This window comes from Merops nubicus, unplaced genomic scaffold, assembly GCF_000691845.1.
Source record: "Merops nubicus isolate BGI_N331 unplaced genomic scaffold, ASM69184v1 scaffold13387, whole genome shotgun sequence".
NCBI classification, from domain to species: Eukaryota; Metazoa; Chordata; class Aves; order Coraciiformes; family Meropidae; genus Merops; species Merops nubicus.
In genome coordinates this window covers 1-11,741 of record NW_008621049.1, presented here as the reverse complement: position 1 = coordinate 11,741, position 11,741 = coordinate 1, and the positions used below count along the sequence as shown (strand labels likewise).

Here is an 11,741-nt window from a genome sequence, read left to right as displayed (position 1 = left end):
AATAAAATAAATTTTAAAATATTTTTATAATATTCCCACCAAAATTTACCTCTAATATTACTAGTTCGAGTACCACAAGGACAAAATCCACTACATATACATATGGTTGACATACAGCTGTTGCATGCTTACATGCTCCTTTTATATTGGGCCTGCCTGGCTACCACACTATATCAGTCACAAATACTTATTTCCAAGAACAAACCAACACTCAAAATTTAAAATTTGAACCATCTAAGGAGATACAATCATCCCCTCAGCCACATACCTAAAATACAGAATAACATCAGAGTATAAAAGTGAAAAGTGGGGAAAAAACCCTATAGCTCCCAACAAGAAGTCTTAAACACAAACATAAAATTTTCAATTTCAATACTTTTAACCTAGAAGGTCAAACTGACAGTTGTATGGTTACTGTTACTGGAACAGAAGACTAAGACCACAACTCCTATCGATTAAAAGCAAACCACACACACAAAACTGTGCAGTTTATTATAAACCAACCTCTGTTTCAGCTGCCAGCTCATACTTGGACTTTTTGCCTGGCATAGTTCGAATAAGATCAAACAGGCCATCCTCATCAATAATTTTTGTCCCTAAAGCTGATGCCTGGAGCAAAAGGAAGAGTTAAAAGTCAAGTCAAGTCAAATTAGGAGTTACACAATTCACTTCAAAGCAATTTCCAATAAAGATCCTGAGGAACACAACAACAGAGTCTGGAGTCTTTTCTGTTGTGTTTTGTTGTTGGTTTTTTTTTTTCTAATATATAAATACATGCGTGTACATGTGTGTGTATACACATAACTGAAAACAAAAAGCCCTAGAACATGAGACAACTTTTCCTCTTCAACATGCACTTTATTGGTGGTACTGCCTCCTTTTGGCAGAGAGACCAAAAATCAACCGTTAGATATGAACAATTCCATTTCATTTCTGCTTTGCTCAGGCCCAGGAACACTCGCTCACCTTTTCACATTTAGATTGGCCACAGTCTCGCCCCATAACCAGGTAATTTGTCTTCTTGCTGACATTGCCAGTTACTTTTCCTCCATAACGTTCGATCAGAGACTTAGCCTCATCTCTTTCAATGCACTCCAGAACGCCTGTAATGACGAATGTCAGGCCCTCCAAGCAGTTTTCAGCTCCCTGAGAACCAGAGCATTGCAGGAAACACCATTACCTCATGCAGTTCTACCAAATACCTCTTCACTAAGAGCTTTAAGTCCATACTGTGTCAAGTACCCTGTGAAACGTTAAAAGTAAGCTTATCATGCCTAGGTGGGCAATTAGTTCTAAAGGTTCAAAAGCCCATTAAAAGGAACAGCTACCAACAAAATTTCACACGCTTCTTACCTGACCAGTCATATCTGTAATACTCTGCTTCAAGCACAGCACGTCAGTCAAATGAATGACAGTTACTGGTCTTCAATTGTAAGACCAGTAACTATTTTTCATGGTCATCCTGCTGTTCACCAGGACCCCCAGGTCCCTTTCTCCTGTGCTACTCTCTAACAGGTCAGCCCCCAACCTATACTGGTACATGGGGTTATTCTTTCCCAGATACAACAAGGACAAGTGTAGAGGCTTGCATTTCATTAGATTTCTCCCTGCCCAACTCTCCAGCTTGTCCAGGTCTCACTGAATGGCAGCACAAACTTCTGGTGTGTCAAGCACTCCTCCTAGTTTTGTGTTATCAGCGAACTTGCTGACAGTGCACTCTGTTCCCTCATCCAGGTCACTGATGCATATATTAAACAGTACTGGCCCTAGTATTGACCCCTGAAGGACTCCACTAGATACAGGCCTCCAAGTAGACTCTGCCCCATTGACCACAACTCTTGACTTCTTTCCTTCAACCAATTCACAATCCACCTCACTACTTGATCATCCAAACCACACACTCTCAGTTTAGCTGCAAGGATGCTCTGGGAGACAGTGGAAAATGCTTTACTGAAATCAAGATAAGCCACATCCACTGCATTACCATCTTCTATCCACCTGTTTATTTCTTCATAGAAGGCTATCAGGCTGGCCTTTTACCAAAGGGAAGTCATGTTTCTACACACTTCTACACACAGAATTCTGTTATAGCCAAACTTACCTGAGGTATCTCTTTGGAGCCCAACGCTTTCGGACCCTCACGATTAAGGAAGCTTCGATAGGCTTGATAATTAATCCGCTTCTTCTCCGAGTCCTCAGGACTTACAGACTTGGGAAGGAGGGTAAAAATTAATACACTCATTATATACATAAAAACAAAAAAATAAACTCAAGCATCACTGTTTAAAAAATTTTTTTGTACCAAAGGAAAATAAGTTCTAACACTTGTTTTTCATCTACTAACATACCACATCGAAGCCTGGTCTGGTTTTGGTGCTTGTGTTTTGAGGCACTGTTGTGCTTTTTACAAAGATTACAAAAACTTACCTGAGCGTCTAAAAAAATATGTACCCCTTGTTTATTGTCAAGCTTCTGTAGATTCATCTGTATTCCACATGTACAGTCTCACTTAATTTAAAGCAACAATTTATGAACTAACATGTTATTTTATTTTAGAATGATGATTGGGTCTAGACAAGATCTACACTTTGTAGTATTTCTAGTTTTATGTAAGACTTTAAGACACTTAAGGTTTTGAATTGGTGAAAATTTTAAAACTCGGCTCCAAAAACATTGAAGCATCTCCCTCCCAGTTACAAATGTTATTGAAGTGTCAAAATTGAATATTTCATAGTTTGATTAAAAAATATGTTTTAGGGTCACAAATAACTGCCAGTTACTGAATCAGACCTAAAACTATATTACATTCCTACATAGCATATCCATCATAAGAAATATACTTCAGAAAAAGGAGACTAGGAAGGGAGAGGAGGGGAAAAAACCCAAACAATGCTGCTTGTCATTCTAACAGCAGTATAGGTCCGTAAGGTTGCCATGCTCACACAAGCAGCTTTCACCCACTAGGGAAGTGTCAGAATTCCAGCACTCTGCACGTTTTCAGAAAAGTTAAACATGCAAAAGCACTGAACTGATTTGGTAGTGCACACAAATACCTTAATGAGCACTAAAAATTTTCTCAGTTCCTTCAAAAACTATTTACTCTTTTCCAGATACTTTTTTCTGTGTTTTTACAATTGCTTGGAACTTAAAGCCTTACCAGAATTTGAATCCTTAAAAGTTTCCCAGAAGATTCAAAGTACCAAATTACAACAATGATACAGTAATACATGAAAAATATTTTCCTGCAAACTCCACCAAGAGGACTAAAATCATTTTGATAGCTCCTACCTCACTCTTCTTGGGAGAAATTTTCTGCTTCTTTGGTGTTGTCTTCTCTTCTTTCCCTGAAGAAGTTTTTTCTTTTGATACTGAACTTTGGGCACCTCTTTCAGCAATCTCTTCTTTTTGTTTCAGAGAAACAAGCTTAGAGCTAGGTTTCAAAGGCAAGGTCTTATCAGTTAACTCTCTTGCTATTTTACCATCAGATGAGGGTGGGGATAAATTAGAGCCTTTGGAGTGTTCAGATTTAGCTTGCTGCTTCGCAGTGTAATTCTTTGCTTCACCTGTTGAGTTTGTTGCTTTCACTTGAAAGGAGGCAGAGAAGAGAGCACACACATAAGACTGTGTCTAATATTATAAATTCATGAAACATCATCTATATTCCACGTCCTACCTCTTTCTGACTGCTTAGATCTTTCTGTCACATTAGGACTGCTCTTGATGCTCAATACTGTTTGCTCTCCTCCTGAATCTTTCCGAGCCTAAACAAACACAAAATGCCAAAGTCAGAGGTGCGTGTCCAGAGCTACCATTAAGTCCAGATCCCCAAGTTTCCCTACTGTTAAGCACATCAGACTAAGTAACATCTAAGAAATCTGATCCCCATCACAAGTCGGAACACAATCTCTATCACAGGTGGGTGCACGAGCAAGTTCTGCACTCAGTCGCGCACAAATTTTTTCAGACAATCTCCCAGGTTACAGTAAATTTCAATCCTAATTAGTTTAATGATTAGTCTAAAAGTACTAATATTTGCTATACTCATTAGCAATCTGAAATTCTAAGAGCCTTGATGTAGAACACAGAAAACATTTTACTGTGCCTTGTATCACAGCCTACAAGAATTGGGAAAATCCCCTCCACTTAGATTGGTCTCAAAACTCTCAAGATCTGGGCTTGCAGCGTCTCTCAAAGCAAGGAGAGGATTCTCCTCCTCCCTTTTTCTCCCACCACTTCTCACCAACATCTGCCATTTTACTTGATCTTGTCCTCCTGAACCAACAGAGCTACAGCTGATCTAAACTGAGTCCTTCAGCAACACACTTCAGTTGATTAGAAATTAAAAGCCCATTTCAACAGAAGCAGATAGCACAAAGGTACAGTGATGCCTACTGTCTGACTAGGAAGGACACTATTTACTGAGTGAGGAAAATCCAGGAGGAAACAAGCATATTGTTTTTCATGCAAACTCTTGCTGGTTTTAACCCATTTGTATGGAAGTCTCAAAACAAAGTTTTGATGTCTAAATAAGAACGCTCCTAGCAATGCAATTTCTAAAAACTATCATTTAAAAAGAACTGAACCTTTTTCTTCTGTGGCACTTCATCTAACATGGCCAATGTTTTAGCAAATTCTTCATCTTCATGCAGCTGTCTCTCCAGCTGAAAGACAACCAGAAGAAAAGAAAGATTTTAGGCTCATGTCTGACAAGTTTTAATTCTACTATTTTTTTTTTAAAACTCTTATTTGCTGTTCAAGGCAACAAGTTGATCTAAAATATAGCACATAGCACATCCTACCAGAGGAAAATAAACTTCTGAAAATTACAGTGACAAATTACTTGTTTATCCCCCAAAAAGAGAGACTGAAGTCTAGTGAGAGAAGTAAAGTTTGGATTTATTGCACTAGAAACATTAAGTCTGTACAGTCCATTTTCAAGGAGTTTTTCTATTCCTTCATATTTTTTGTTTTATGCCCTTTTCATTTATTAATCAAAATCTTAAAAATCAAAACTTGAAGGCCAGATATCACAACAACAGGCTTGCACAGAGATGCAACACGCTTGCTTTAAGCAAGCTTCCAAAAGCAGTCCTAAAAAAACAGGCAATGTTCCCTCTTGCAAGTATTACAATGGCTCAGTAATTAACGTTTTAGTCTCGTTTACTGCTAGCAACACATCATGTGAAAAAAATGTTGGTAGTTTTGAAGAATTTAGCTACTACTCTTAGCCCAGGTCTTGTTGCCATTTCTGTTTACTTCACAGAAACAAATTTACTTTTAACTTTTTAGTATTTCTACTTACACAACTGTCTTTGACAGAGCCCTTAAGAACAAATAGTGCATATGGAATCCAAAAGAAATTAATTGCAAAAAGACAAGGCCACGTTGTTTTTATTTCACATAAGATAAATGTGGTATCTACAATTACAACTGACTAGGTTACCTTTCCTATATAATAGGAAACTTTTTTTTCATAGGGGAAAACTTTTTTTGCTCCTGAATAGTGTATAATGTTGCCAAAAGATATTGACTGTTGTTTTAACAAAACTACAAAAATCCTTTCATGGTTTTTTGGAAGTCCAAAACATCATGCTAGAAGATTCAAACAGATGACTTTATAAAACCAATGTGCCACAGGCATCATTTTTATGTGCCCGTAACAGCAAAATGCGTTTATCTTCCCTGTGTACAGAGCAAAAGGGGACGGGCAGCAACTATCAAACGCAAACTAGACCAAGGCAGAGACACATCTGAAATAAAGTGCATTCCTTTGATGATAAATATTTCAAATGAAAGAAAACACCTTGTTCTTACTGACAAGCTGTTCAACTATCTAATAGAAGAAAGTCACATCTCTGGGGAGGTCAAGGATGACACTAAGTTTTGCACATATACGTTAGTTATTTAAAATTAAACTCGATATTACCAATATACAGAAAATTAACTGATTTTCCCCAAAGCAACCAAATACGTATGGCAAGTGTTCCTTTCCCTCATATTAGCACTAATTCAAACAGGAAAATTAAAGACACACATGGAATGGTCATTCACATTTTTCCCATAGTTGAGAAAAATAGATCAGAAGTGAAACAAATTGTGGATGGCCATGGCTTTTCATTTTTCACTCCAGGGAATGAGGGGGCGTGGAAACCACCATCAAAACTAAAAGCCAAAAGCCCAAAAACATGAAGCAGCAGAAAGTGAATTCTGTGAACAGCAAGATGATGACAGATATATCAACTCATCAGCTGCACAGGTAAAGCCTGGATAGACGGAAAATAGATTAAGTGGTATTTTTTATTTCTGTAATTGAAATAATGCCCATAAAAATACCTGTGTGACTATGTTTGCACATGTGCAAGAGTTAAGTATACAGATTAATTTTATTACACTTATTTACAGCATATATGGAAAGTCTATCTTAATTTCTCATGGATGTACAATTCTAAGTTAAACTGCTCTTGGCACAGAGCAGCAAATTTATAGAGCTTTTACCTCTGAATCTTCTTCAAGCTGCAGTTGCCTAGCAATGGCCTCATCATCCAGTGTGCTGTCGCTGCTTTGTGAAGGCTAGATTTAAGAAAAAAACACCAACAGTTCAGTTTTCCCAATATTGTGTACAACTGTACAACAATTTCATCTGTATGGATTTTGTATACTGCTTTAAAAGGACTAGGAATGAGATACGCAGCGTTTTATTCCTAGCTCTCTAACCAAAGCACTATTAAACAAGACTGTTTTCAAGAGATTTTACTATTCAAAACAAAAACATCCTATAAATACTTCATTTCTCCAAACAATACTGAACATCTCTGAAGCCATCACAGTTGGCCTGCTTAAGAAATTTCCAGTGTAGTTACTGATTTCTCTTTCATTTCCTCCATACATTACTTGGTGCTTTGTAATTCCACAAATTTACGTGCCATAAAGCTCAGGAAAACAATCTCCTTTGTCTTGTACCTGCTCTCCGTCTCCTAACTATGCCCAAACCCCCAGCAATCCCATCCACTCAGCGAGGAAAACTATTCAGTAAACGACTTAATTTTAAGAAAAGTTTCTTGAGAAGAAGCAATATAGAAAATACCATATTGAATTTTGTGCCATCTTCTCAGTCACGGACATGCGACACTAAACTTGCACTTGAGGATTAGGAAGTTCACTGCGAGCGATCAGCATGCCCTTGAGGCCAACAAGGCCGACAGTATCCTCAGATGCATTAAGAGAATGACCTGCAGATCGAGGGATGTTCTCCTCCCTCTCTACTCTGCCCTGGTAAGGCCACATCAGGAGTACTGTGAGCAGTTCTGTGCTCCCCAGTTCAAAAGGGACAGGGAACTACTGGAAAGAGTCCAACAGAGGGCTACAAAGATAATTAGAGGACTGGAGCACCTCTTATATGTAAAGGGTGAAGAGATCTGGCTGAGAAGACATCTTATTCATATTTATAAATACTTAAAGGGCATGTGTCAAGAGGATGGGCACAAACTGGAACACAGAAAGCTCCTCCTCGACATCAGAAAAACTCCTTTACTGTGAGGGTGATGGGGCACTGGAACAGGCTGCCCAGAGAGGTTGTGGAGTCACCTTCTCTGGAGACTTTCAAAACTTGCCCGGATGCATTTCTGTGTAACCTGCCTTAGGTGAACCTCCTTTGGCAAGTGGGGTTGGACCAGCTGATCTCCAGAGGTCCCTCCCAACCCCTACCATTCTCTGTGATATGGCTGCACATATAATCAGAATTAACTTGCACTTGAGCGACCACTAAAATGTAACATTAAGTAGGACAAGCAGTTAAGTATCCCTCTGCAGGCATTAAACTGGCCATTTTGTTCTGCTGCCAAGACACATGAGCAGCCTAGAGGAACATCATCAGTACTCACTTCTTTCCTTTTACTTGCTACCAGTTTCCTTTCTGATCGTTGGACACTACTCGTCCCAAAGTAATCAAGTGCTGAGATGGGAGTCTGCTTCACTGGAGATAACGGTTTGCTTTTAGCTCGTGGTTTTACACCTTCCTTTTTCACTGTAGTTGCTCCTGGACAGCTGATCGCTGACGTCCCATTCTCCTTTGGTTTCAGGGATGCTCTTTTATTGACAAAGTCATCTTCTTCATCTAAACACAAAGAGCATTCTATTACTTCTGGTACATAGAACTTAAGTTCTTAACAATGGAACTGTCAAGAGAGCTATTTTGGCAGATTACATCAACTCAGATCCCAACAAAACATTACAGGTGTTTAAAGTTATTTGAAAAAAGGTTGAGTTGCGTAACATATAGCATTCAGTATCTTTAATAGCATAGCTCAAGCCTGAATAGATTGAGTACCAAGACAAAAGACACAATTTGTTACTTATGTTCATACATTACCTCTCATTTAGAGAGGTTCACAAAGAATGACTTCCCTTTTTACACAGTAGAGACAAAAATCTAGGTCACTCAAACTTGAACCTTCTCCTTCTTAAATACAACGCTGAACTGAACAGCACCACTCCTCCTTCACAAAATGTGAAGTATGAAGTGAAGCCCGTTTATTTTATTATAGTATTCATTAACAGAGAAGCTAATACAGGTATTATAGACTTACATATTCTTAAGAACCTCTCAATACAATACTATAAGCCAGTGGGAAATATTAGAACACTGTATTTTAAAAAGTTTCTTGAGTAAGCTTAGTACTGCTCATTAATGAACATTTTAGCAGAAACGCTTTAACATCATTTCTTACTTTTTCCTTTTTAGCCAGATATTTTATGACCTATTCTATATAGTCTACATTTCTGCACTTAAACACACTCTCCTTCCAGTTAGTCAAAACCATCCCAAAGAAATGCAGCCATTTCACAGAAGACAGAAATCAGACAAGTTGTCAACATATGAAATAGATTTTTTCAATGTAAAAGAAGGAAAAATGGAATTATCCCACAGACCACTGAACAAAAACTCAATCTTTCCTCCTAGTAGTCTTCTATAACAGCCAGGACACGGTCTCCCCAGCAGTTAAAAAGAGAGGGGATCGGGTGGCCATTTATTCCTTCTGGGCCCAAACTCTTCACCAACCAACAAAAGATTACCAAGGACTTCAAAGAGCTGTGTCTCATGTTGTGAAGTCTTACTGACAGTTACACAAATGAAGCCCTATCACTGAAGCATACAAAAGCCTACAGGTATCATTGCTAAACGACTGAACTACTGTGACAGCAAAGACAACAAACTTCACTGGATAGACTTCTTGATTAGTAATGAAAGCACTTTCTTTGTGAATGCTTCTAAACTCCATGTGTGCAAGGGCTAAGAAGCAAACTGCAAGAAAAATCCCAAAATGAACATGAGACACAGAAAGAATAAAGTACAAAGACTTGAGAGGAACAGAAACAGAGGCCATCTCATTTGCATGCCTCTAACTGAACTCTGGTTTTATTTTTCTCAAAATAAGAAACGTTTCAGACACTGCCCCCAACACATCAAACACAATGATCTGAACATGTTTTAGAATTGACCTTGAATTTACAATATTTTTGCAAAAATCTCTTCATTGCCCAGTCACCTCTAATTAAGCCCCATATTTCTTTTCATGCAAGAATTTGTTTTTTTAATCATTTCCTTGGGTTTGGATAATCTCACTTCTGTCCTCTATAATTTTTGCTATGTACTGCTCAGAAATAAAGGAAAACCATTATTTTTTGTTTCACCTTTTCTCAACAGATGGTAGTAATAAGAAGCATTTTAGGCATCAACTGGAATTTTCTGCTACAGAACACTTACTAAGCAGAAATTAACAAGTACAAGACGGGTATCCTAACTATTCCTGGGAGATAAAGAAAAGTAAAATAAAGATATGTCTGTAAGAGAGAAATCAGCAGTTAAATCAAGAATGCCTAAAGATAAAAACATGAAAGTGGCATTTTAGCCAATTCAATTCACAAAGCAATATAGGGAAAATTCAAGCCCAGGCCCTCAGCTGACAGCAACGAGTTTTCCCACAAAGCTCAAAGTTTTACTACTCTCAACACAATTTACTTCCCCTCTTACTGCTGCTTAGCTCAATTTAACAAGCTATTACACATCTGGGAGATTTGGACACTAGATGCTTTAGGCTCCTAACATACAGGAGTTTCAGATCTGAATAGGAAACTGCTTACCTCAAACTTCATTTCAGAAATATGTTTGCTTCTTTTAAAATTTTTCAGCTTAACAAGAAACGATGTACATTGACAGGAGGAAAATATACCTCCTACTAGAAATCAACAGTTGACATAGATGTAACTTCTTTCCAAGACAAACATAGTTACAAATCCTCTTCTGCCCCGCATTTCCTTAAGCTAAGGACTGCTCTGTGCTAGAAAAGAATCTTGACTGATCAATCCTGTTATCAGATCTGCATGGAATACTGATTTTTTTCATTATTAACTCATAACCTTTTAAGTAACAAAACCCAACAGGATATTGTTTTCACTCAAGTAGAAAGAAGCAGAGTAAACATAATTATGTTTTTAATTTAAAAGGATGTGGATTTGAGTCATTTATGATGCCAGCAGTAAGTATTAACAATAATTAAAGCTTTGCTTTAATTATGTTCTTCCTAGAAATGATAGGATTAGAAGCATTGACTGCAAGCAGTGGCTGAAGAAGGACTGACTTACAGCAATTACAGTCACCTATAGGTGTAAGTAAAGAAAAGGCAGAATGAGAACATGGAAGCAGCCATTAGGAAACAAAACCACTCTGATTCTATTAAGGGGAGCTCTCAAAAGGTGCTTTATGGGACATATGCTCATGCTACAGTTTCATCTTGGGTACAGAAAATTGCTAAGCATATCCCAAAGCTGCCCAATCTCCAGGCATCCCCCTCATTTCAAGTACTTAACACCTTATTTTTTGGCTCTGTGTGTATGCGCTATACCATGAAAAAAATACCTGAACATACATATTTTGGTTTTGTTTTTGTTTTGTTTTGTTTATTTATTTGGGGGGGGGGGGTTAGGTGAGGGAGTGGCAGGGTTTGGTTTGGGTTTTTTTCCCCCAGGATTAGCTCTGAAATACATATACAAATCAAGATCATGTATTCTAGTTGAGTTTTCTGGAAATTAAGTAGATGTGACAAAGAGAAAACTAATCATGTGATTAATGGAACAGACAGGACAACCAGGAGATTGCTTTTAATTATTCTGGATGCAAACACTACACGTGAAGCAGGAACCTGTTAATGCCAGGCAACATGCAGGGCCAAATTTCCCTAGCAACAACCACCACTAAATTCTGCTGGTTTTAAGAACTCTTTCATTACATTAAAGCACTTCTGGCTTTCATTTTATATACTGTGCTAGCAGTAGGACAATAAGGTTGATAAATACACCCCTGCAGCCCACCTGTAAATGTTCGTGACTTCTCTTCCTCTTTCCCATCCTCACTCTCTCTCAATAGACTTTCACCTGCTGATTACAGAGTAACATGTGCTGCTGTTCCCTAACCAAGCTCAATCAAAATTATCTAGGGTGTTTAGAACATTTTTTTAAAGGCTCAGATTCAGGAATTAATCTCAGCCAGTCTAAAAAGGGAGCAATGTATTATAGAATGGGACAATAGCAACAAGCAACACAAGACAGATCCTGAGATGGCCTTCAGAACAATATATTTTATTCATCATTATTATTTCTGACTGTTGAGGCTCTTGTCAGTGTAGAGAATAATGCCCTGATTCCTATTCTGTTTAGAATACAAAATCATAGAATCATAGAATCCT

The 11,741-nt window shown here is 38.0% G+C and overlaps 1 protein-coding gene across 1 annotated transcript; it reads right to left on the bottom strand.

Annotated features, from left to right (window-relative positions):
- Positions 1 to 504: 504 nt before the first annotated feature.
- Positions 505 to 9,301, bottom strand: LOC103776796 (replication factor C subunit 1-like; the record flags this gene model as incomplete). The annotated part of the gene is made up of 9 exons (XM_008944324.1): positions 505 to 609; positions 967 to 1,146; positions 2,102 to 2,209; positions 3,289 to 3,584; positions 3,674 to 3,761; positions 4,584 to 4,661; positions 6,496 to 6,570; positions 7,881 to 8,113; positions 9,164 to 9,301. Coding segments are annotated over 9 exons (1,301 nt in total), but the record flags the coding sequence as incomplete, so codon positions are not given.
- Between the last annotated feature and the right edge of the window lie 2,440 nt (positions 9,302 to 11,741).